A 27,080-nucleotide genomic window follows, 5' to 3' on the forward strand; every position below is an offset into this window, starting at 1 on the left:
TCTCATGCCACATTCCATGCTACCTGGAAAAGCAGCACGTGTTTGTGGTATTTTGGCTCCTGGCTTCAAGAGACAAGGACTTCACTGTTCAGTGTAGGATCACTTGACTAATTGGTCTAGAACAGTGCAAGACTTCACATACAACTTTTACTCCTCTTATTTTGTGTGATGACCTGAGGGAAAGAGTGTGGCTTTTTTTGGTTTATATTGCAGTTTTGATTTTCTAGTTATTTTAACAGAAAGAGATGAGTCAGATATTTAGACTGCTGCACTATCGTGCGAGTTTACAGATGAAGTATATATGTGGGTGACAGCTGCCTTCGTGTTTTACAGATGGAAAAGCTGTTGTGAGGAAATGAATGTTTTGCTGAAGCTCACTCGGTTCACTAAGACAGGAGTAGAAGCAGCGTCTGAGACTCAGCTCAGGGTTTTTCTTTGCTAGGATGCCCGGTTGCTGTGTGATATGCAAGTCTCGCTTACCCCACTGTGTGTGTAGTATGTTACAATGCAATGAATGTAATACTCTGCTTTCCAATGTTTGACATGTAGTCAATAATAGGGCTGGTGAGATAAAATGGGCTGTGTTTGTGGTTTGTGTGGTGGAGAGTTACGTTACACGGCAGTTTCAGTAGTGTGCACTTGGAAGATTACTTTTGTTTTCTCCGCTCCTATTTTTGACACTTTTATTCAATATCTAATCCATACACACCATTGTCATTTCCAGCTTGTCCTCTGTTCTCTTCCCACAGCCACCAGTGGAAGACTGACTGATGTCAAGTTGAAAATTGCACGTTGGCTGCTGCCCTTCCGTTGCCTTTACATGCACAGCATCCTCATCATTTCTTGACTTTACATCTGAGCCATCCTTAGAGTCTCAGTTGATCCTGGATGAAAGAGGCCCATACTTTCCCAAGAGAGGATCTTAGTAGAGGAGGACAGGGTGAAGATTGAGGCACCCAGTCTCTAACTCCAGACCTTCAGCCTTCCCATTACTTTCCCTCACTCTTTGGTCTTCACTACAGCTGGTAGTTTTTTGTTCCTTGCATTTCTTTCAGTTTCCCTCACTTTGCCACTGATGTTTATATGTATAATTTATTTGCCTGAAAAATCAACTTGAGAGAGCACCAGAGCGCCACGTTTACCTGTTATGTTCAGGCTACATTTCCTCTGACAAAGAATATACATTCCTAAAGAAAAAGATTTTTTACAAGATGCGGTAATCCTCTTGAGATTTGTCCCATCAAAAAGGTATGACTTGATCAGGCAAGCATGTAGCACAGTCTCAGTAAATGTAACATGCTCCATTTGATACTCTGGAGGACTAGAAACAGTCTAACAAGCCAGGCCAAGCAGATACCTCGGTGTAGTCCCCAAGGGGTGGGGGTCATCTACTTTAGGGGAAGGAAATTGTTATACAGGCCACATGTGCTCCAGACGTACCTTTTACACTCTTCAGCATCTACAGGTCCAACAGCCTGAGACATCTGTCTGTTCACTCCTGCAGTACTGCTCTGTACCATTTGTATCATTTTCCTGTGCTGCCTATTTCTTCAGCTCCTGTAGTCCCCATCCATAGTCCTCATTCATGCTGTATAATAGCCTTTCTTCCCTCACTGAAGGAAACTGTTCTCTTGTAATGAATTCTGCTGCTTTTCTACCACACATCCATCCATATGGATTTAAAAATATCTCCAACATCCTCTTCACTGCTGTGCTGAAACTATGTTTTCTCTGCATAAATGAGAATAAATATCCTAAAGGCTTTAATATAGAACCTGCAGATTTTTTTTCTCTGGTTTAGCCCAGGGTAGAATTTCAAACTGATAGTATTGGAGATCAAATTCAATAGCTTTTGTATGATTTCTTACTATATATAAGTGAACGTATGGAAAGCAAACAGCATCACTTCTGCCTGCCTGCACAGTTAAGGGTGACCAACTATCTATGCTTGAGCAGAGTTAAATTACTAGTTTCATGACTTCTTATTTTCACCGCTTTTCAAAGGTGTAGCCAGTGACTCCCATGCTGTTTGGGAGGGACAAAGGTCGAAGCTTTGGAGGGACACAGCTGGGTACACAGGAATGAACAAGCAGCATGATCAGTGAGATTACCACCCCACGGAGTGCTGGGGTGCAGGCAGGGATCAGCTCTGGGTCACTTAACCACCATGCTCTGCAGTCTGATGACTCATTCCCGATTCTTTGGCAATGTCGGTGTTTTAGAGTGCCTGGAGAAGGCAGTCTTCCTGCACAAAGGGGTTTTCCCATCACGCAGTGTCATAAGGAAGGCCCTCAGTGGTAGTGGCAGGACATCCTGCTGTCATACTGCTGAAATGGAATCGAAACTCCTGTATGGAAGAGAGAGTCTGCTTTTATTTCTTCCCTCTCTAGTAATGCTGAAGAGCCAACCTGTACCAATACAGTTACTGACTACTTTCACTCCTCCAAGCTGCTACATTTCAATATACTTTTTAATACAAACATGTCCTACTTTTCAAATGCTGTGAGGACATGGTATGTGTAGGGAAAAGTCATTTTGATCCTGTCTTGCCAACTTGACCCAAATGCCAGTTTAGTCACGGTTTTCTTCAGGAATAACTTTGCTTAATTCTGACACGACTGAGATGGTTACATGGGCTGAGCCCTCAGCAGGGCAAAGAGCAGGGCTTTCCCAATGCCAAAGTAAGAACTGAAGGAATAGGAAGCTGATAGAGCAATGGAGAGAAAGAGGGATATAGTAGCATATGCATACTGTTTTAGGTATGTTTATGCATATGCAGGTTCACATCCTCGCCATTGAGTGCTGTGAGTCCTGGTGAGGAGCTGCGGAGCTCCCTCTGGTGGCTCGTGGGGACATTTCACAGGGGTACCCTATCGGGAGCAGCTGAGAGCAGGAGGTGTAAGGGCCCACCACAGCAACGCTCTGAGCCCACACTTGTGCTCTGCGGCACAGAATCGTAGGATCACAGGATCGTTAATGTTGGAAAAGATCTCCAAGATCACCTAGTCCAAGCATCGACCTATCCCCACCATGCCCACTAACCGTGTCCCTCAGTGCCACAACCACAAAGTTGCCTACAGAGATGGTGACCACATCACCTATCTGGGCAGCCTGTGCCAGTGCCCCACCACTCATCTGGAGAAGGAATTGTTCCTGATATCCAACCTGAACCTCCTCTGGTGCAACATTAGATCATTAAGTCTCATCCTACTGCTGTTACCTGGGAACCCTTCCAACCCGGGGTATTCTGTGGTTCTAGGGAGAGGCTTTGTGGTGCTGCAGTAAGCCAGAATATGCTGTGGGGGGTCCTCAGGTGGTTTTGGAGTTAAGTGGACACCAGGCAGTGATTTTTTGATCAAGATTTTTATTATTTTTTTTTTTTTTCTAAGGGAAACAAAAACAAAACATTACCTCTAAGGTCTGTATAGTTCCAGGTGGGCAGTGAGGGCTGTGTTCTGCTGTCACTGGCTGTACATCCCCCTGGGTATAAATCTGCGGTGCCAGCTGGCACTTCTCTAGTACACCCCCAGGTGATGTCATCCTGCAGCAGCAGTTTCAAGCATAAAAACAGCCTACAGCACATAAATCTCATGTATAGATACACTGTCTGATCATCATTCGGAAGGCCAATGAAGACTGTTAGCATGCTGGAAAAGTAAAAATAAAAAGGCAAGCAAAAAAGAAGTTAAAGTGTGTAAAAAAAAAAAAAAAAGTAAGTTAATGTTTTTGGTTTTCTTCAGCTAATATTTTACCCAAAAGGCAGCTGGAAGGTTAAGGCAAAACCAATTAGGCAGGAAGGCTCCATTCCTTAAAGCAAACATCCGGTGCACTTTTGGCAGATGGTGTTTTTGTAAAACACAAACTTACAACGTATTAATTACTGTGCCCTTGGTGTTTCAAAAATATAGGAGAACAGATTTCCTTCAGTGAACTTATGAACTTAGGGAAAAAAAAAAAGGCCATAACTGTGTTCTTTCCATCCTGCTATTGCATGTCTGTATTTTCACCAGAGGATATGCAGACTAGTATATGCCATTGCTCAAGTGCCTGGAAGGTAGACACCTATGTCTAACCTCACCCTCAGCAGTCAGCCAACAGAAAGGGACACTTGCAATTATGGCAACAGTTTTTACAGTGTCTTGAAATTCCACACTAGATTATCGAGGCTGGTAACTGTCATTACCCCACTGACCTAATCACAGGAAAGAGGAGATAGTTATCAGGTTATTTGCTTCCAAGAAAATCTCTAAGCTCCTAGAGAGTAGTATAAAATATCTGTATATATGTATATGTATATACATAAATTATGTATATATGTGTGTATATATATATATACATATATATATATATGCAGTATATATATACTAAGTATATATATAAATTGCAGTACTCAGGGCTGCTGGATTTTACATTTGGTGATAATTTATAGCATTAGATTCCGTAGACTAGATGCCCATTAAGTGACAGATTTATTTTAAGAAACGTTAGCAGCTGCATCAATGTACAAACAACCTGTATGTCACAAACAAGGCTATGACTCACTCAGACCCTGGACTTTCTGCCAACCTGAAAAGCAATGCTGCTAGAGACACTTATGTTAGAGGCACCTGCTGCTGGGGTCCAGATTAATACTGCTGTGCAGGGTGCCAAGCAGTTGGTGTGCTGTGGCAATAGCTGAGCTGCAGGTCAGCTGGCAGCCACCAGACACCCACTGTCATTCCCCACAGCCACTGTCAGCGACGCTTTCCAGTACTGGTACAGGCACTTCTGCCATGACAACTTTGGCCTTATTTATTTACTTATTATACCAAATTAGATCACTTTGTGCCATCTGTGGACCCTTGAGAGCCACTGAAGATCCCCCATTCTACAATTTTCTATGTAGGCTGCTCTGAAAGTAATGCCTCCTATTTATTTCCATGGAAACTGATACAAAGAGCACAAAAGCGCTATTTAATAAAACAATTTCTCAGCTACAGAACACTATTTTTCAACACAGTCACCACCGTCAGCTTTGTATTTTCATCAGCAATGAACAGAAGCCTACATACTGTGCCTGTAAATATCTGCACCACAGAGATGACTCACTGTTGCACAGCTGCTATGATGGCGTTGTTGCTGAGAAAATGTTGCCTGTGCAGTTCATCTTTCTGCTGAACTGCCCAAAGAGATGTTTGTTTTCTCCATGCAGACCTCTAGAAGAGCTTCTCTCCATATCAATGAAATACAGGGCACATCACTGTCACCACACACAAGTCCTTACCAGTGGATAGCTTTGGTATGTGTTACAATAAGCAGCATTAACAAGGAATGGGGAGGTCACATGCACTGGATACAAAGCATACAAAAACACGCCACAAAGCACACAGATACATGTCAGTGCACAAACACTGTGCATGAGAATGCAGGAGAAGGTGAATGTTTTAATTACAGTCAGCAGCCCTAGCCATCTTGCCACTAACTGGATGCTGTGCGAGGCGTACCTGTATCCCACCTGCTGACACTGAGCTACCTCTGTCCCCCATTTCGGGAAAGGATTTGGGACAGTAGGAGAGTCCCTCATCTCCATCTGGTGCAAGTGCTCAGACCAGATTCGATATTGATAACAAAGTGTGAAAAGTAATAGAGTGATGGAGTACCTGGACAAACTGCAACTCAGCGTCTCAGTGATGTGTTCAAAAACTGAAGAAATACATTCACTCTGGGGAATGATGAACAGGGTAGGGTTCATCACGCTCGACTGGATCAGAAACAACTAGAACACATGAACAAAATTTGCCAGATGTCACTGAGCAATGCATGACTTCAGCTGAGAGTTATTTTAACCATTAGCTGAGACCAAAGTGGATTAGACTATCTTGTCCAGCCATACAGCTTGATCACGATTGCTTACAATCTTCCATACTTTTTACATCTCTGAACATACTGGATGTCTTCGTTTTCCCAGATTTAAAAAATACAAGGCTGTACATGTTTCATCTCACTGTGATGTTCACAGCTGCATGTCTTCAAATGGCAATAAAGCTCTCACAGTGTTCTGCATGTGTGTTACACTGACCTGAGCAAATCCAACTGCACTCTCGGGAGTTATTGCTATACACACGATCAGCAAAGTTCCTAGCAACTCCCAGAACAGAAAATTAGAAAGCACGATTCCTTTGAAGAGCCCTGCAGGTAAACATGCGTTTCCTTTTTTACTTACCTGCTTGTTTTATGGAGACAAACAATGTAAAACTGAGCAAATCTATGAATGTGTTATATCTGTAAACCTCTTCCTGCCAGCAGTAAGCCCAGGACTACACACAGTGAATGCAAACATATTGTGCGAGTGTTTCTTAACTTTGTGATACCACATAAATTAAAGACTTAAAGATTGCTGTGTGTTATAATGGCTATTAGCAGCGTTTCATTGCTTTGTTCATCCCCACTGTGCATAGATAAAGTATGATTATGGAAACATTGATTTTCAAATGAATAACTTAAGCAAATAATTCTTGTTAAATAAACACACATAAAACTTGTTTTGTTTGCGTTTGAGTGATTGGTACAAAACCTCTCAGTAACAGGAGCAAAAATAATGACTCTTTTAAATGTAATTTCCCAGGGTATGGTGAAAAACATCAACATAATATAACTGTGTTTATGCAGTGTGCCGTACCTTAGTTAAAAATAAAGCACAACTCTACTAGCAAAGGAAACCAAAGCATCAGGGATAACAGGGATTTGCAATTACACACAGTAAGCTGCCTTCTCGCTCTCTCAATAACCCCTCAGTATCACTAAATCCACAACAAAGTACTTAGCAGTAATATTGTGAGGCCTAACAGAGATAATCCATTTAAAAATTCTGGGGATTGTAAATGTATCATATTTTTGTTAAGTGCAAAACACTGTACAGTATAAGGCCAAGTGCCAGGTCCTGCTCTTTGGCCACAATAACCCCATGCAGCGTTATAGGCTTGGGGATGAGTAGCTGGATGACTGTGAAGAGGAAAGGGACCTGGGGGTGTTGGTTGATGCTCGGCTGAACATGAGCTGACAGTGTGCCCAGGTAGCCAAGAAGGCCAATGGCATTAGGAATACTGTGGCCAGCAGGAGCTGGGAGGTAATCATCCCCTTGTACTCAGCACTGGTGAGGCTGCACCTTAAGTACAGTGTTCAGTTTTGGGCCCCTCACTACAAAAAAAGACATTGAGGCCCTGGAATATGTCCAGAGAAGGGCAACAAAACTGGTGAGGGGGCTGGAGCACAAGTCTTATGAGGAGCGGCTCAGGGAGCTGGAATTGTTTAGCCTGGAGAAGAGGAGGCTCAGGGGAGACCTCATTGCACTCTACAGCTACCTGAAGGGAGGCTGTGATGAGGAGAGGCTTGGCCTCTTCTGCCAGGCAACAAACAGAACCTGAGGAAATGGCCGCAAGTTGAACCAGAGGAGGTTTAGATTAGACATAAGGAAAAAGTTTTTCTCTCAGAGAGTGGTCAGGCACTGGAATGGCTGCCCAGGCAGGTGGTGGAGTCGCCATCCCTGGCAGTGTTCAAGAGGCATCTGGATGAGGAGCTACAAGATCTGGTTTAGCGACTTGTGGTAGCAATGGTTATGGGAGGATGGTTGGACTAGATGATCTTGTAGGCCCTTTCCAACCTTGTGATTCTATGATTCTATACAAATATAAAATCACATAAAGTTTCCACATGAGGTATTGTGTGAGATACAAAACTCTACATTTAAGTAGGAGTTAAAAAATAGAAAACCGAATATCAAGTTGCTTTGGGTTATTTGTTTTCTGTCTGCTTAACCCACAAAAAGAGGTTGCCTATGAACAAACAGCTGTAGTAATTTGAAGAGTGAATGGATTAAAAAATGGAGATCTGTCAGAGATGGAGAACATTTTGTCTCCAAGGGGCTGGAAGTGCTGGGGCCTGCCTGCAGCTGTTTGAATCAATAGCAGTTACTCTTTACTTCTAACAGTATGAGGCTAGGTCCAGTAAGTAACTGGAGGTATACATGTTAGCAAACAGGTTATTTAACATCAGAAAAGATCAGACTTTTTTTGCATTACTTTGAAAAGATTAGTACAGTCTATATTTCATTTTTCACTTACATGTGCAATGTTGTTAATATTAATAACAATACCACTCACTTTAAAATTTGGTAGAGGAGAGAAGCAATTAAATTGTGGAGACCGGTGTGACATTTATTAGTTTCTTTTCAGCTGCATGAAGATTTAAGAGGGAAAACACTTGGCCTCATGAATCCATGCAGTCCTTGGCCATTCTACATTTGCCAATTTGATTTAATTCTGCTTATATTCTATTGTACAGACTTCAAGGAGCCCCATAGCAGCTGATAAGCTCTTTGTAACCAAAGAAAGAAATGAGAGTTTACCCAGCCCTGTCTTTCAAACTGCTTCCTTCCCTAGGTGTCAATACTTACCTTGGGTGGCTTTTGGACTGTTCTTTAAGTTAGTTAAAACATCACAGCCCAGATAGGAAAGAAAAGCAGAAAAATACAGAATACAGCTAAATCCAGTCTGCAGCCACACAACTTTCTGAGTGCAGATGAAAATCTCCATCAGTTACAAGAGCATTGTTTTGTTATACCAGTCTGAAGCCAGCAAAGCTAACACCAGTCTCTGTGGTTAATGGTGCATGATAGTGATTGTTATGAAAATAACTGTGTCCGTTTACAATATTACTGCCTCCGTCCCAGTGGATACCACCCACACAGCAGAGTCAGCAGACTGAAAACGCAGATAATTCTAAGCTGCTTCAGGATAAAGTCCAGTGTTTAAAGCAAACAATGTCAAAGGGTCTAGGGATAGCTGGAGTTAAGCTCCTGGACTTTGAAACTGCTCCCAGACATTCGTGTCTTTCATTGTGCCACCAGAGCTGGGGCAGGCATCCCTAGCAGTTACAAAGAGCTGGGGGGCAGTGACAGCCCAAATAGCCCCAGCTGTCTTCTGAGTGAATGTACCAAGTTCCAAGCACAGTTTTTGCATTATCCTTTTGAGTAGAGGCTCACAGCATTTGGACAGTCGGTGAGGCTGTAACTGTTAAGTCAAATAGCGAATGCCTGGGGGATTGGGAAAGGAATATGAAAGAAGTATAAGAGGAATAAAAGTGCTATGTGAGGAATTTCACATTTAGTTCCAAGTACACGAGGTAACCAAATCTGAACATTAAGGAAAATATTAGGTTCATATCTTCTGACTCAGTCTGCTCTAGCTAATGAAATATTGACCTCACTATGGTGAGGTCCCTCTTAAGTGGTGGACATTAGGTTTCTAAAGAGAGAAGGCTTTGTTTTTCTGAATCCAACCTATCCTGCATTTATTTTCCCTTCATAAGCAATGTAGAAAATGTTCTACATTTTTGATTCATTCACAGTGTGCTTCGGTGACTTAAGACCTTTCTTTTAAGCATGTCTTAATGTCTTAAAAAGAAGACCTTTAAAGATCTCTTTCAGATCTTTAGAATGGCTGCTCTACTGTGACAATGATATCGCAATCCAACCAAAGACCCTCCATCACACTTCTAAACACACAGTCCACTTTCATAGCACTGTATGTCTTGGTAAGTATTACCTAATATAAAGCTATTTGAAAAACAAGAATGGAACATTAGAATGTTATTTTAGGTAAGTCAGCATACAGATCCTACTCCCAGCATCAACAGACTTTTGTTTTTACTACATACTGTCCTATTGTTTTTATAGCTTCGGATTTTGGCTTGAAATCCAGACCACCCTGAATTTAATAACAGCACTTCCACAGAGTTCAGTCAGAGCTGGATTTCAACCTAAATGCCTAATGTTGCTAATGTGGGATGAGGTAAACTTGATCGTCAAGTTTTTTTATGGCCACAACAGATGTTCCTTCTTATAGACCAATGAAAAGGTCCAGAACCTCATCCACCCTCTAAAACAAAAATACAAGCATTTATTTACAGCTTGCTTCCAGGAATATGAGTTGACTGATCAGCTGTGAAGTTTTTCTCTTGTTTACTTGAAAATAAATATATACACAGTTCTTGCTTCATCCAAACAGTGATGGTGTCTGGATGATATTTCACCTGTATAGTAATGGTATTTTTAGCAAGCTAATATTGCATTATAATTTGCTTAGCACAACAGAAATATCAGCGTAATATGTTTGACTTTGTCTTTATAAATGCATACATACCCATCCAGTAAACCCCAACATGTTTTGGGTAGATGTTTTGCATTTCGTAGATGTATTATTTAGATCAGCTACAGTGCGACATTCTTCTGATCACAAGCCAAGGTACAACCTATGAAAAGTGAAATTAGTAACCTTATTAGGACACATTATCCTTTGTTCTTCCATACCAAACCCAGCTTTGACTCTTTTTGGACCTTTGCTCAAGCCAGTTTAACTCAAAGAAACAGCAGAAAATTACGTAACTTTTTGAAAAACATTTTATTTTATTTTTTTCCCTGTCAATTTGATGATTTGCATTCATTCAAGTAAAGGTCCAACAAGTGCCAAAGACAGCAAGGCATGTGGCATGACTTCTTGACTAGGAGAGAGAAAATCCTGGTGGAATCAGGAAGACCCACAGGCTTCAGAGGGCCATTATGTGCCTCGTGAAACAGCACTCAGCTGAAAAAGCATATTCCGAGTTGCTTCTCACTGGCTCAATTAGATGCAAAGGTTGCCTGGCCCAGAAAAGAGAAGCAGCAGGAGCAGGCTCCTGGGCACAGGGAGGCATGGAGCCCAGCAAAGCCCTCTTGAGGAACGGCACCCTCAGGCATGCTCGGCTTGGCAGCTTCATCTGCTTCCTTCTAGCAGAGAAAAGAGACACTTCCCAGAGTGTCTGTTTCTAAAGCACACTGACAACGGGCTGCCTGCCTCAAAGGGTTCCCAGACTTTGAAATCACTGGGAAAGCAGAACTTAACGGGACTCATGGACACCTTCCGCTACTGACTATACATACAGATGGCACAGCTGGAAGTCCAGTGAGTATTTCTGGGTGGAGAGATTTGTTCTGCCTGGAAGTATCTGGGGGAAAGAACAGAGCACAGTGTTTGCTGGGCTGTGTTACAAGAGTAAAAATAGCTTGTGACTAATATCTGTGCCGGGGGCACGGGAGCATGAGCTCTGCTTGGAGCGACCGAGGGTCATGCAGGGCTTGATGGCACCAAGGAAAGAGAAGGGAAACCTGGTATTCAGCAGGACAGGGCACTCTTGCAGGTGACAGAAACATGGTGGAGGCAGGGTACGGTTAATACAACAGTTGATAAACAGCTCGGAGAAGAATTTTGTTCAGTGAAATGAAGTAATTCAATAAATCCAGGGGAAAAGCCTTCATTTTTGTTTCTGTTGACTTCACCTCTGTCAGGCACAGACTGGTTAGATAGGCAAGGTACCTCAATGCCCATCTAGTATCAAACATGATGAGGACTTGACACCCATTCCAAGCACTGATAAGCCTTCACTAGCGATACGCGCATAGAGGATTTTAGACCAATCTTGTGCTGCAAAACAGCTCCATGAACAGACAACAAACGAACCACACGCAGCCGATCTCCACCCCCACGCCGGGGCTCGGAACTACACTTCCCAGCGCGCTCTGGGGCGCGGCGGAGGCGATAAAAGGCGGCGGCGCAGCTGCGTGCGGTTCACACTCCGGCTGTCAGGTGCGGCCGGAGGAGCCCCGGGGCTCGGTCAGCGCGCAGGTCGGCAGGTGACTCTCGAGCCGCCTCGCTATGGGGCCGCAGGACTCGGTGCTGGAGGAGCTGAAGCGGCGGGCGTGCGAGAGCGTGGAGCTGAACGCGGCGCGGCTGGGCGAGCTGAGCAGCAGCATCTGGCGGCGGCCCGAGCTGGCCTACCAGGAGCACCACGCGCACGACGCCATGACCGGCTTCTTCTCCGGCGGGGAGCTGCCGGGCGCCGCGTGGGCCGTGCGGCCCCGCTACAAGCTGGACACGGCGTTCCGCGCCGACTGGGGCACGGCCGCCCCCCCGCAGGGCCCGCGCCCGCTCCGCGTCGCCTTCCTGTGCGAGTACGACGCGCTGCCCGGCATCGGCCACGCGTGCGGACACAACCTCATCGCCGAGGTGGGGGCGGCCGCCGCGCTGGGCCTTAAGGCCGCCCTGGAGAGCCTGCCGCAGCCCGCGCCCGTCGCCGTGCAGGTGGGAGCCCTCACCCGGGAGGGGACCGGGCCCCGTGGCCGCTCGGGCCCTGAGCGTGTGCGTTTGTGTCGCAGGTCACGGTGCTGGGGACGCCCGCCGAGGAGCAGGGAGGGGGCAAGATCGACCTGATCAACGCCGGGGCGTTTGACGGCTTGGATGTGGTCTTCATGGCGCACCCCTCGCAGGAAAACGCGGCTTATCTGCCCGATGTGGCCGAGCACGAGTGAGTGTGCGAGTTCAGGTGGAGAGGGTCGCCTCGCTGCTGTCCTCCGTTCTCCTCCCTGGCTTGCTGCCTGGCGGAGGCTGAGCTTAGGCTGGGACCTTACAGGTGCCCTCCAGAGGAGGAATTCGCAGTCAGTGGGCCGTAGTCAGTAGGTCGCTGTGGGGCACGCTGCTCTCCCAAGGGCAACACTCAGCATTAGCCTTAAAGAACCCAGATCTTGTGTGTCCTCAAAATCCATTTCTTCTGACGATATCTTTAGGTGTTTCTATGTGTGCATCTAATCTTCTCTCTCTTAAAGAAGTTTCTTTTAAAAGGCGCTTTATTTTTAAATTTCAGAACATACAATGGGGAGATGTCTCATTAATTGTAGTTTCTTGCTTTCTGGGGCACCAGGTCATAGAATTCTCAATACGTCCCATTCTAATCAGTTTTGAAAGTGCTTGTTTTTACCTCTTGCTTTTGGAAACAGGTAACAACCAGCTGAGTCTGAATGCTCTTTGGGTCCTAAATCATTTCCAGCCTAAATTTAATTATGGCTTTTTTTTAATCTATTAACTCTAATATCAGATTTGTCTTTTGGTTCAAATTTGTCTTTGATTCAAAGTGGTCACATCACTATATGTACCGGCAGCGGTCATGCCCTCATTGCACCGTTTTCCAGTCAGCTGGTGGCACAGCTCTTTGGCAATACTGCCTTGTCATTTCTTGATTAGCTCACATGTTCATTTTCTGCACTTGTTCTCTACTTGTACTTGACCTGTTCCTTGCTGGATGTGTAACTAGAGCTGGACACTTGGGGTGGAATTGCATTACTGAGATAATGCTGGGGACGCAGTGTCTCATTTCCCAGCAATTTCAACATATATGCAGTCTTAGAGTGATTTGGCTTTCAGTAAACTGATACTTTCCTTTGTAGGCATCTATGGGGCTTTCCCTGTGTGTGCCTCATTTTATTGGCCTCTCTTTTTTTTTAAAGTGTTGTTTCTGGAGAACAATTTATTCAGTTACTGCTTGGCTTTATGGTTAAAACTGACAAGACTGGCAAGAAAACCCTAGTCCTCATTCCATAGCCAGGCCTCTGTTAGGTTCCTCTGTTATGTGGGGAATCTGAACTGTTTAATCTGAAGTGTTTAATCTTTTGACACTTAGCTCAGCTGGACCTTCAGTTGCTGTCCCTTAAGACTGTGTTTGTAGTCTTCATTGGCAGTTCTTTCTCCATTTCATCTTTTGTAATAGCCCCTGGAGACATAAAGTAAGGTTTGGGAATCTCCCTTCAGAGGTGATGTCCTATTGTAGGGTACGCATCCCAGCTAGCCTTTAAAGCCTGAAGGTGGAGGAGACGTGGAACTGGAAGTACTGAGTGAAAACAGCTTGCTACCTCCAGCAGCTTAAAGTACTCAGCTTCATGCCATGATTGAAAGAATGGGATTTCAGATGTACTAAGATTGCTTTCATGCTTTGCATTTGGTCTTTTGGTTGTTTCTAGTGATCAACAATCACTAAATTATTAGTGCATCTATTTGCAAACTCAGGCTGACTTGCACCTCAGGTAAAATCAATGCCCTGGGATAACTGTTGTGAATTCATGCCTTAACGTGGTGATTCTTGTTCGCTTTTCAACAGATTAGCCTGGGGTTTTTGTTGTTGGTCAAACAAAAACTCGAGGATTTCATTGTCCACCAAAATCTGTTTTTATTCTGTATGTGACATTTATGTTGCAATAGAGGCCCTAAGAGAAGGGGTGCTGAGTTCTTTTTAATAAGCAGCTTTGTGTTTCTCGTGGACAAAAATGATTGCAACATGGCTTTCATCTTTACTTTGTCTTCTCTGTAACTTGGAGAATATTCAGGGATTTGTCCTGTCATGTTTATGAGCTGAAGGCTGTGGTCTAATCTTTACTTTGTCTTCTCTCTAACTTGGAGAATATTCAGGGATTTGTCCTGTCATGTTTATGAGCTGATTTGAAGGCTGCAGTCTAATGCTTGGGATGTTAAACTCATACCCTGCAGAATGGAGTGAGCGATCCTTGTGGAGGATGAGAGAGGAAGGAAAAAGGGCATTACAAAAGCTTGCTTAGTTTGGATTGCATGCACTAAAGGAGTCATTTTGTGCTGCAACAGGGGACTCCATTGTGTCCCTTATTGCTGTCTGGTATCTAAGTGCCAGTATTGGCTTACAGCTGTGGCATGGTTCCGGGCCCAAGGGGTCAGCTGAGGACAAGTGGCTGAGTTGGAGTTTGTGCAGACAGGGATGACCATGGCAGGCTCTCCCTAGCTGGGTGAGTGACAAGTGTGTGTTTTGAGAAACTCTGTGAGCCTGAGGGTAGAACATTGTATGTAAAGGTCTGGGGTTTGAGTTCCAGCCAATTTAGTTAAAACCTCTGGTATTGATAAAAGCTGGTATTTGCATATTGGAGAAATGGTAATAAATAGAGATGTCAGTGTTAATATCTGCCTTTTGTGCAGAGTTTTCATTTAACTGAAGATGCTAAATTTCTTTGTAAGGCTAATAAATGGCACACATCAGAAGAGTTCATGCTTGCATTCACCCTATCATATATTGAGGTGTGATATTGTGACTGCTGTAAAGCTGGAGGACACCTTTTGCAGTGCGTTTCTTCATCACTGCAAGCTTTTCTCCCAGTGTTTTTTGAGGTGTACAGGGAAAGGGCATCCTTACTGTAGCATAAAGTACCTTACTGTACCTCACTGTGCTTTTACTACACTTAAGACTTGATTTTTTTGTTTGCTTATACATGGATTATGTGTGATCTTACTCATGTTCCATCAATTCTGTATGATTAACAGCACAAATTTAAAAGTCTAGCAAGAACTAGGACAGCCAGCTTCTAATGTTGAATCAGTTATCCTCTGAGAAGAATATTAGTATCTCAGAACCATCAGGAAGGTATAGAAAAGTGCTGGAGGAATTGAAGTACTACAGGAAGCCTTTAATCTGCAGGAAAGACTGTACTTTCTGAGAACTGTTTTTCCTGATTGGCTCTTGATATTATCTGATATCATTAGCTTTCTAGAAATCTTTCAACACCTTCCTTCGCTCAAAGGTAGTTTAACTTTGCAATGGTGTCGTGGTAGGTAAATTGTTATTTAGTGTTCTGCTGTACAAGGCTTAAACGAGATTGTATGAACAAAAGGAACTTTTTGTTTTAGAGGCTTTTTTTTTAATATGTAAGTGAATGACTAGCAAATAAGCAATGCCTTTTATTTCCTAGCGTGACTGTGAAATACTTTGGAAAAGCTTCTCATGCTGCTGCTTATCCTTGGGAAGGAGTTAATGCATTAGATGCTGCTGTTCTTGCATACAACAATCTGTCTGTTTTAAGACAGCAAATGAAACCTACCTGGAGAGTTCATGGTGAGATCTTCATCAAATCTGATGTCCGGCACGTAAGACTTTAGGCTGTTCAAATACTAACTTGCAAAATCCCATGATTTGAGATATTGCATTGTTGCATTAAATTAGTAGTGTCACTTCATATATTGTGGAGTATCACTGTTTCACTTAAGTAGTATGTAATATTTACAGTCGTTTCTATGTCACAATGAGCTGTTAAAAATAATCCTAAGTCTTTGCACCTGAAGTTGCAGTTCAGAAAGAAGGAACTAAGTGTGCTTCAATAGAATTCCTCTAGATTTATGTATGTGTTTTTGCAGAGGCTTAAGATCAAGTGCTTCTGAGTAAAGAAGAATTACTTTCTGCATCGTTTTTGTGCTCATTCATTCTGGTATTCATGCAGTGTTTCAGTGGATTAAATTAATTAAATTAATGCTAAGAAAAGTGGTGGCTGGAGTCTGTAGTTCTGAATAGTGGTCCAGTCAGATGTGCTGGATGCTGTTATTTAATATCTAGTAGACCTTGAGGTAAAAATACACCTTTCTTTTGCAATAAGATATGCTAACTGGTAAGCTTCCTTTACCTTCAAAATCTTGCGTTTCTTTTTGCATGGTGAGAAAGCTGCAGAAGCTGAGCTGTGAAAGCTGCCTGTTGGTTGTAAAGCCAAATTTCCCCTCCTATACCCAGTACAGCTTTCTCAGAGTTTAAGAAGCGTGTCCATTGCTAAAGGTCTTTTGAATGTACAGTTGTTTATTTGGAAAACTTGTTATGAGCTATGATTATTACAGACGTCCTGAGCTCATGACCATTATATATCATGGCAGCTTGTGCGCTCTAACACCTCTGCATATTTCTCTCCAGGTTATCTAAATGGAGTCTGGAAGCCCTCATCTGTAGATGAAAACAGCATTTGCAGTTCTGCTGTGTCAGCTTATCCGTATGAGTTCCAGTGGGCGTAGCCTTACCTGTCTAACCTATTGCTCCATAGGAGACATTTGAGTTTGGGTGTATGAAACTCGTGTTGTAGGTTTAAGAAGGGACTTGGAGGTGGCTAACTCTTCTATTTTTCTCTTGGTTTCTGCAAGCCTCATTAGCAAAAAAAGGCCTAAACAATTTTCGTTGAGGTAACACTCTCAAAACTAGAGTAAAACTTTAATTACTGCATTGATATATCTGCTGTCATGAACTTGGTTGTCAAGATGAAAAACAAAAGTTAAAATGTCTATTGGGAAGGTGTAAGCAACCAGAATGAGATTTAATTGTGGGAATGCTTTGCTTACATCTATGTGTTAGATGCTTTGTGTTGCAGGCTTGCATTAACTATCTGCCCTAAGTGATCCTGTAAATCGTTAACGTGCTAACAAGCACTGAAATGCTTTTCCATTGTTTTAAGTCTAGAATCTCTGAGCAGTGTTTTATGTAATTGAACATGTTAGATTGAGTTGGTCCGGTATTTGTTGGGTTGATCTTCTTACGGGTAAGTGTTGCAACTTGAAAAACAGTAGCTTCTTTTCCTTTCTGTACAACAAGTTATATTAAACAGCGTGTTGAAGTAAAGTTCTGTCTAGAAGCAGGGTTCTGTCTACAGAGCAGATTGCTTTTAAGATCTGCTCTCCATTTATTTTGTATATCTCTATTTAAGTCAATGCATACCTTTAGGCTTCACAAAGTGCTGCAGTGGACAAAAGGGAGAGTTGTTTGCTCATTCGGCTACTTGTTTTGAGCAGACGTTCTGATATGTCAGGCAAATCTTCATGATTGCTTGCTGACTTTCTGGTTCTTTGTTTATGATGTCTGTCTGTCTCTTCTGAGCTATTCCCTTTATAGACTAGTGCCGATTGTCATTTGATTCAGCACTTTGCTTTGATTGCATTCCAGATTAAAACTTTGGAGTTCCTAGTATTTATAGACTTTCTGCTTCAAGGGTAAAGATTTGTTGCCCCTTTCCATCCTGACAACACGGCCTTTTCAGTCTTCAGTTACACACATCAGTCACTTTGTGCACTATTTTCATTTAAAGTAGATAAGGTGTTGTCTCAGGTTCAGTGGGAAACAAATCATATTCCACACACACACACACACACACACACACACACACATTAAGAGCAGGAGGCCTGGAACAAAATCAGCTTGTTGGAAGCAATTAGCTGTCATGTAGTATTGATGACTGCAGTATTTTTCTGTTGAAATAGCTAAACATTTTGTTTTTTATGGCCTCCAATGCCATAAATGAAGGATGTATTTCTCATGTTTCCTTGAAAGAATACTTGAAACTCAAACTTAATTCTCCAGTGAAACTGTGTATGCATAGCTTACACTTCTAAGATTCCTGAAGAATTAGTATGAGAAATCTAATAAACTTTCTGCCCCACGTAGCAGACACGTATCAGCATTGCAGAGTAATGTCGTTCATTACATTTTTTTTCTACAAGCTGGTAGAAATTGTGGAAACATTCTAGCCGAGGAAGCCTTTAAGAGCTGGAAATGAAGGTAGCCTTTATAACAGGCTATTTTCTTTGTCACTGACAACCAGATTACCTTGCAACTATAACGCACTGGATTCCAGAGGATTAATTACAAGTGCTAGCTTGGATTCCAGAGGATTAATTACAAGTGCTAGCTTGGTTTGTCTTCAGGCTTATAACAGATGTCTAACCAAGGAATAGGGTGAAATCATGCTGGCAAGCATGTACACGTCCCTCTTAATCTGATGTGATAAAGAAATTTTGCCTATGCACTGTTTTTTGGCATTTTGTATTTTGTACTTAACTGATGCTTTGTTTTTGTATGTCTTTAATTCTTGAGTGAAGAGTTTCATGGTAAGGATGAAGATAAAGCAGTAGGATTGAACGCTTATAGTTTAACTTGACTTTCCTCTTTCCACAGGTGTTATAAAAAATGGTGGTGTGAAACCTAATATCATTCCTTCTTACACTGAGCTGGAGTTTTACTTGCGTGCCCCTTCAATGAAAGATCTTTCTGTTCTGACAGAGAAGGTTGAGGACTGCTTCAAAGCTGCAGCACTGGCCACAGGATGCAAAGTATGAACATATTCTCACGGCTGTGTGTTTTGATCATGAGCTGAGGAGCATGGAATTGAGCACAGCACACCAAATAGGACCTTGGAGAGGGAAAGAATCTTTCTTCTTATCCCGCCAGTTACTGATACAGTTCAGTTTACATTTGGTCCCATTACCTCAAGGGCACCCTACTGAATCCTGTTCAGTATACTGTGTCTCCTCACCATTTGGCTTCCAGACAGCACTGCTGCATGGAATTCTTCCCTTCTAGATGTAGGACACTGGATTTGTTCAAGTTCATGAGGTTCCTGCCAGCCTGTTTCTATTCTTGTTATGTTGACATCCTCCTGAATAGAATATAGCTCAGCCTTCAGCTTATCAGCTGCTCCCCATACATACCTTCACATTATTGCCTGCTCCACACTGATTAGGTATAGTTGACAAACTTGAAACTGAATGTCATCCATGTCCACTGAGCCAAATGTCATCATGAAAAGCTGAACTTGGTCATGTACCATCTAGTCTTCAGAAAGTCTGTGCTGGATATTCACTCTCACTTTTATAACTCTTGTACCTGGACATTGGTTTTAGGGAGAATTAACTCCATAATCTCCCCAAGAGCTTGAGGATAGGACAGTAATTTCCAAGGTCCTCATGGCCCTTCAAGATGAATATGACAGCATGTCATGGTTTTGTGCTGTCAATATTCTACATCATGACATCATGTGCGGTACCCTCAGTTAATGATTCATACCGCACATGATGTCATGATGTAGAATATTGACAGCACAAAACCATGACACAGCATTTTTTCAGTCACTTGGAACATCCCTCTACTTCAGTGACATTTAAAAGTGCTCGTGATTTGCAGTGGTGTTCTTTCTCACTGAGCACGCTGGATGCCTCCCATTCCTCTCTCCTGTGGCTGGTTCAAACAATAAGATTGCCTTACAGTGTATTTGTAAGATAGGAGCTTATGGTTGCTGTTAGCACCCTGTGCCAATACAGCTCATCAGAACAAAGAGATGTTGTGTAATTGTGTATTGAGTAATTGTGAACCAGTGAATTGTGAGGAATGTTTTAGGCTTTAGGTGCTGTTTGCCTGTTTTGGCTTCTCTACTACAGCCAGAGAACGGCTTCAGGAAGTCTGCTTCATTCTGAATAAAAGCTAAAATCTCTTTTGGAACTTGACATTGGTAGATATATATATATAAATATATATATATAATTATTTTTTTTTTTACACTTGTTTTCAAACATTTATTGTGTGAACTGATTCCATAAACATTACTGAGGCTGTGATTATTGGAACTGCTCTAAAGAAAAGTAGTGAAACAGAATTTTATGGAAGACTTAAATTGGTTTCTGTCATAGGTTGACAGTAACTGCAGTGAAAGCCACTAGAAGCTGTTACAGGAAGGTTTTCCTGCTCTTTTTAGAGATGCAGTCTGTGAAATCCTTATGGTATTTGACTGTCTCTTGGAAGCTTGACAGAAAATAAAGCGAATGTTTGGCTGGATGTTATATTTCTGAAAGAAACTCTGTGCTTTTTCTGCTTTGATGTGGTTCTGAAGTATGGATGTGTATTTCTTCACTCCTTGTTTACGTTAAACTGCCTTAGGTTGGAGAAAGGCGTCTAACAGCTTGTTTCTCTTGACTAGGTGGAAATAAAAGGGGGTAAAAACGATTACTACAATGTGCTTCCAAATAAGAGCCTGGAGAAGATTTACAAGGAGAATGGAAAGAAGCTCGGAATAGAATTTATATCAGAAGACTGCATTTTGAATGCTCTGTCAGGTAACTTGATCTGTATTTTTTGTTACGACAAGTCTTAAGTGTGTAAAAGGATGAGACAGAGGTGGGTTACACAAAACATTGATCAGAAGAAAAGGTCAAATTAGAAATCAGAAGCAGTGTAAAAGGATCGTACCTCTGGCCTGTGCTTGTTTCATCAGGAAGCAGAGAAATGTATCCAACACACACTGAAAGCAATAATTGCTTTATGGTAATATTTCAATTAAGGAACACTCAGATTTGGGATAAATTGAGGCTCCTTGTGTTACTTTGAAATACAGAATTCTGCTTTATGCTATGAATAGAGACTACCTTTTACAGAAACCTTGTTTTATAGAACTGTTGAGCTAACATAGAGACAAATCTATGGCCATCTAACTAAGAGTTTGCTTTTTCTGAAGTGCCTGAGTGAAGTCTTAGGCATCTCAGTAACTGATTAAAGCCTTATTCCATGAACAGGTAATTCTGTGCTTCTAGTTCACAAATTCAGCAGACTAATTTTCCACATGGTGCCTTTCAACTATGTCTCAGAGTTGCTTTGTTTTCTTAGTTTCTGACCTACATAGAGTAGTAGGACTGAATTCCTGAATGCTCAGGTGGGTCTCTTGTTACCTTTTGCAGTTTCTTAGAATCTTCCTGCAGGAGTGCTGTTCAAGTCTTGTAAGTGCTGCTAATACCTTATAGCTTTGACTGGTCGTAACTTTTATATGATGTTTCTAGTCCATTCGTGTTAAAGGCCTTTCTCTTGGTTAGAAGGAAAAGACTGCGCTCAGTAAAAATAGTTACTCTAATTAGTTTGTGCTACCAATATCCTGTATGTTAAATGCAGGTCAGCTTTAGGCAGGTGAGGTCTTGCCGTGTAGGGTAGGATTTCTCTTAACTCTTTGGATGGGGTTCATAACAGATCTGATGGTATTCTGGTTGCTTTTTTCCTCTGTTTGCCACTTCCAAATTGGGACAATGCTAGCATATTTTCACCAATTGGTTTGGTTTATTGGGTATAAAATCAATTTATAATGAAAGTCGGGTTTCTTTTTTTTCCCCTTCAGCATGGTACAAGTGTACACAAGTACATTTAGCCTAAGAAAGAGGTGAAGCAGGGAGGGACCTTATTTAGAATGTTCACTGTAGTGGAATTTTCCGAAGCTCTACTGGTTTCTTCCCTTGTTGTTGTGTTAAGGGTTCAGAAGATCATTAACAACTCGTGGTCCTGCTTCTTCAGGCAACCTTTGAATGAACTTGGTACAAACATCTACTTGTAGTAGTGTTTTCATATGTAAGTTAGGTGGTACCTCAAACATTAGACATTAATTTGCTTAAACTGAAACTCCTCATGTGCCTGTCCTGTCCTTAGACTGCTTGTCAGATGTCAAAATACATCTGGGAAGCTATATTGCTGTTGAATGCTGCAGTAGGATTTTACTGACTTTTCTTTCCACAGTTTCTCCTGTGAATTCTTGTGGTGCTGGGGCTGCAGGAGTAGTAACAAAGCACAGTCTCCAGAGACATAGAAGCAAAAGTTTGTATGCAACCCTGGTTGGGGGAGGGTTGAGTGTTTTGTGTCATCTTTTTCAAGATCTCTCTTTCTATTTAGTTTTCATATGGTTTTCAATGTTTTCTTTTAGGATATCAGTTTCTTCTGTTGAAAGGGAAGGAAAGCTCAGGTGCTTCTCCATGTCTGTGCAGCAGAAAAGTCGCTAACAGATGAGCATACTCACTGCCGCCTCTACACGCGTATTAGTGTCGGTCTGCTTACAGGTATCTTTCTAGGCAGCTAAGCATCATGAAGTCTGTCTTTATCAAATAGCACTGCCTTGTGGCACACTCCACTCATTTTGCACGCAAATGGAAAGATGTGAAAGGATTGAGTTAGACTGAGGAGGTGCTGTGACCTGTTCCTCCTGCTGATACGGTAGCTTTACTGCAGGATGTTGGTGACCTCCCAAAGCACCCACCCTTACAATAACTTATTCTGATACCATTAGGATTCATAGATTCTGCTGGTACCCTGTGCACAGGATTGGTGTAGATGAAGTTAAGGAACTGGTATGTTTTGAAAATACTCCTTCTGAAGTTTTAGGGCTGAATTAAAAAGCTTTCTGGCATCAGTTGCATTTTTCTCTTCCACTCATGCTTTGTGGTAGTAACAGACTTCCATTATGTGCTCAGTGACTTATATAGGCTTCAGTATTTGCTTCAGGGTATTTTTCTGAGAGGTTGGAGTCCTGATACGTTTCTGTTGAAGATAGTGCGTGAGTGTATGTTGTATTCATAACTGCTGTTCTTCCTACTTCCTGAAGGAAATCTGATCTGTGCTTCCATGGCAAGCTTGCAGTTTCAGGTGTTTGACTGGAAGCTATTGGGGCAGCTGTAGCTTTAAACACACTGACAGATTGTTATCACTAAGGAGTTAACATTTTTCTGGCAGAGGGAAGGTTTGACTGCCACATTTGTACTTAATGACTTTTTTTATCCAGTCTCTCATCTTTTGAACTGTCAATGTTGAAAAACCTTACATTCAGCAAAAATAATTCAGAACTGATATTACTGGATGTGATCAGAGTTGAACATGGTTTCATGTGAATTACGTGATAATGAACTGCGCTGGAAATTTGATTCTTTTGCTGATTGAAAGCAGGAAAAAAGCCAGCACAATCTTTGCAGCTGGTTGTCTATTAGGGCAAGTCTAGAACTCTTGGTTTTAGTCTGGAGGGGGCAGACCTTTTAGACTCCTGGTTTGTCTTTCCAGATTTACCAAAGAATGCTTGCGTAGTACAGAGTCCTCAGAATGAAAACAACGTAGTGCTGTGCCAACAGTTGGATTCCCTTCATTTTTTTCATTAAAGTCTTTCTCATTGATTTATGTGCAGGCATAGAATATACCAAATTAGGCTTGTCCTCTTTTATCACAGAATGTAGTCTCTGTGGGCTCTCTTTTATTAACTGTGTTTCAACATAAAAATGTATATTCTTCAATCAGTTTGCTACCGAGTCTCAAAGCATTGCTGATGTATTCTTACCAACAATGCAATGATATGGAGTCTACCTGAAGACTCCCTTCAAAAGCTACCTCTGAAGGAAACTTTCAGCTCTGACCTGAGAAAAGCTGATGAGAATCCCTTAGTTTGTCATCCCTCTTTACCCAGCCCTTTTGAAACAAGGTTATTTTATATTTCACCTGCTACTTTAATTTCACAGTAACTGGTGCGTTCATTTCTCTTGCATCTAAACATCTCTTTAACAAATATGGAAGAACCGAGAGGATTGCCTATTTGGCTTTATAATGATAATTAAAAAAACCTCTCAGGACATAGTTATGAACTCTTGGATGATTTATTATAAGGAATCTACCACTTTGGGATGGTATCTTTAAATAGGTGCTGTAGTCCTCAAGATGGTTGCTGTTGCTAGCTGATATACCAGTGGCGCTGGCTGGTCAGCTATGACTAGCAAGAGTTCTTTATATCTACAGAGCAGTAGCATTTGGTATGGAGTTCAGTTCGGATCTTGTTTTTTTCAAGAGTGTTTGTGCAGTGAATGTTTCTTCAACTGAGAATGGTGAAAATTTGACATAAAACATATTTGTTGTCAGTCTGTTTTTGTTGAAAAATAGATTGCTTGTACTTCAGAGTTCCTACCTCTTGTGAAATGCTTGCGTAGTGGTGAGAGGTGGCTGTTGGACCTGCTGATAGATGCTGGAGCAGGATTTGAACTAGCTGGGATGTGCCAAACTCAGAGTCTTGGAGCTTTCCCCTTTTGTGAATTAACAGCTTACTCAGGAGATACTTGGTGCGAATCTCAGTAAATGGGATAGGAACAGGTTGATGTATCTTTCTTGCACTCCAGTAACAGATTAGTGACCAGAAGCACACTGGAGAGCATCCAAAGATGGCTAGTTAGGAAAACTTGGTTCTCTGATGGGAGATCTTTGTGTAGGTCGTGACTCATTGGAAATGCTTACATATTGGTATTGGGGACAAAGGATATTCTGTTTTAAATGTGGGATGGAGGTGATGTCTGTCATAGATTTTCCTACATCATTTACAACTCTTCAACACATTGACTGAGAATTTTCATGCTGCTTCTAGGTTCCACAGACTTTGGAAATGTTACCTTTGTAGTCCCTGGACTTCATCCTTATTTTTATATTGGCTCTGATGCATTGAATCATACTGAGCAATACACAGAAGCTGCAGGTGAGTGGAAGTGGTCAGAAGCTTAAATCTAGAACCCAAAGTACTATATGGTGTGGTTGCCGCTACAGTATAATTGAGGAACTAAATATTTTGAATTGCACGTGATTAAAGCTTTCTTTGTGCTTCTGTAGTATTCAGAACTACTGCATAGTAAATGTGTAAATGTATTGAAGTGTAAGTACTGGATCTAAAATTGATTGCACGTGACTGGCTGTGTAGAAATGAAATTGCTTTCTTCAAGCATGATGAGGTATGAGCTGAATTTGGTTCTTGAGACAACTTAATCACAGAGCTGCAGAGAAAAAGCTGAAAATGTCTAGCATTTCTATTTTTGTATTTAAAATTTAATATATATGGAATAGATGACCAATTCCTTATAATAAAAGCCAGACTTCTCTTCAGAGTTGTGTCTACCAAGAAGTTAGAAGCATTAGCCAGCACTGGTGGCATGTTCTAAGAGTTTCTAAGTATGAGTCAAGGGATGAAAGTAGTAATTTTTATTCCAAAAGCACAACGTTCTGCAAATAGAGGTGATGTTGTAAAACTCTGCCTTTTCTAGCAATGGAAGTGTGAACATTTGTTTTCCTATTTTCCACCTTCTTTATGTAAGAAGCAGAAAGTTAAGCACTTCCATGTCAAAAATTGTTTTGTGGCATCAGTTGTGCTTCCCACGGTTGGATTTTTGGGAAACTTTCTGCACTTGAAACTCTAGGATCTTCCTTTATAAAATGTTTTACATGCTGATTTAGTAGTTGGACTCTAATATTAGTTATCTAACCTGACATTTTCCTTGCCTTTTTTTTTTTTCCATAGGGTCCCAGAATGCCCAGTTCTATGCTTTGCGCACAGCAAAAGCTTTGGCTATGACAGCATTGGATGTCATTTTCAATCCAGATCTACTAGAACAAGTTAGAGAAGACTTCAGGCAAATGAAGCTAAAAGAAGAGGGACAATTAAATGCAGCAGAAACTGACAGAAAGCCTGGTGCTGGTGTAGGAGCATGTGCCTCACGCTAAACCTTATTAAGCCTCTCTCAATAGGGTTGATTCAATGGGGACACTTTGAATGTCAGTCAGGCCTGGGGTAGACAAGTAGCTGAAGAAACACTGACTTGAGGAGAATCAAATAATAACATTGCTTTTAAAAAATGCTCACTCTCCTGTAGCTGTAATGTTTGCTGTACTCACTATGGTAGTGAATTTCAGAGAGACCTCAGGTATGTTGTCTGCCAGTTGCTGTATTAAGCATTATTTACTCTGATCACAGGCTGATTCTGACCTACAAGGCCAGTTACCTACCTTGTCTTGGAGCAAGGCAAACTTAAAACCTGAGATGATTTCACTGGAAGGAAGGATATGTTAGGAAGCAGGCCTGGTTTTGCTGGTAGTGGCTTCTAGCAATGGAAGAGAACTGTCAATATAGAGACAAGATCTGTTAAGTTTGGCTGTACTGAAATGCATCGACTGTCCTGATAAATTTTGGAGGTGTTGTTTAGTCATCAAAAAACAATGAGCAGCTGAGTGTTTTTGTCTAACGCTAGTTTGTATGTGCTAAAGTTCTCCAGAACAAAACAAATGTTTATGAAACGTTTGCATTAGCCTGATCTAATGAATGCGTACAGCATTTTAGTTCTTTAATCCTTCTTGACTTCTTGCAGACATTTATGGGACAGACTTTATTTGAGGGGTGGGCTGTGTGGAAACCTGCTATGTTTTTTGATCCCTTAAACTCCTGTGAATACATAAAAGAGGAACTAAGTTTAGGTCAGATGCAAGTTACTGAGCTATTGGACAGACTGAGCAAAAAGGAACTTATTGGCTAACAGTGCTAAGCTGCTGAGAAATCGGTCTGTGCACCTAAAGCAGTTTGGGAAGCATTGCTTTTAACAGCACAGGTCTCTAAATGGTAAATTCTAGAAGGTTAATCAGAATTTCATTGTGTTAATTTCCACATTAATATTTTCTAATTTAAAAGAAAAACAACGTAATTTAAAGAGCCACAGATTGACTGGTTACATTTTTCACCCCCTAAGCATTTCTTATGTTTGTCATTGCTGCTTTTGAGATGGAATGGCAGAATCCCAATGATAGGAATACATGCTATGTTGTTGTGCAAGCTGATGCGAGTTATTGCCTTCTCACTAGTTTGTCCAAGTTTGGCCGTTCATTGTATCATGTCCAAGATCATTTATACATCTCAGTAATGAAAGCACATCTTCGTTTTGTTGTAACCATTGCTGGAGTGAGAATAAAACTGCTCAAGGTACTGATTAAAGATGAATTTATATCAATCACAGTTGTGACTGATTTTTTTTCTTCTACTGGTTAATATAGGGATGCTG

The 27,080-nt window shown here is 41.7% G+C and overlaps 1 protein-coding gene across 2 annotated transcripts; it reads left to right on the forward strand.

Moving 5' to 3' along the window:
- Nucleotides 1–11,596: 11,596 nt before the first annotated feature.
- Nucleotides 11,597–27,032, forward strand: PM20D2 (peptidase M20 domain containing 2). Of its 2 annotated transcripts, XR_011903218.1 has the most exons (8): nucleotides 11,597–12,152; nucleotides 12,227–12,375; nucleotides 15,608–15,750; nucleotides 18,616–18,770; nucleotides 20,411–20,546; nucleotides 22,169–22,301; nucleotides 24,632–24,739; nucleotides 25,553–27,027. XR_011903218.1 is itself a non-coding variant. In XM_072333448.1 (7 exons), exons 1-7 carry the CDS (start codon nucleotides 11,727–11,729, stop codon nucleotides 25,753–25,755), a joined length of 1,320 nt encoding a protein of 439 aa, XP_072189549.1. In that variant the 5' UTR covers nucleotides 11,597–11,726; the 3' UTR covers nucleotides 25,756–27,032. The 2 variants fall into 2 exon arrangements, 1 of the variants encoding a protein (XP_072189549.1); XM_072333448.1 differs by lacking the exon at nucleotides 22,169–22,301 and having other exon boundaries at nucleotides 25,553–27,032.
- Nucleotides 27,033–27,080: the final 48 nt, after the last annotated feature.

Source organism: Excalfactoria chinensis, chromosome 3 (assembly GCF_039878825.1).
Source record: "Excalfactoria chinensis isolate bCotChi1 chromosome 3, bCotChi1.hap2, whole genome shotgun sequence".
Taxonomy (NCBI): domain Eukaryota; kingdom Metazoa; phylum Chordata; class Aves; order Galliformes; family Phasianidae; genus Excalfactoria; species Excalfactoria chinensis.

Excerpts from the sequence above, each read along its gene's own strand:
- PM20D2 (XM_072333448.1), top strand. The coding sequence starts at position 11,727 with ATGGGGCCGCAGGACTCGGTGCTGGAGGAGCTGAAGCGGCGGGCGTGC. Across the intron at positions 12,153-12,226 it reads CCGCGCCCGTCGCCGTGCAG|GTCACGGTGCTGGGGACGCC; the intron begins GTGGGAGCCCTC and ends TTTGTGTCGCAG. Across the intron at positions 24,740-25,552 it reads GCAATACACAGAAGCTGCAG|GGTCCCAGAATGCCCAGTTC; the intron begins GTGAGTGGAAGT and ends TTTTTTCCATAG.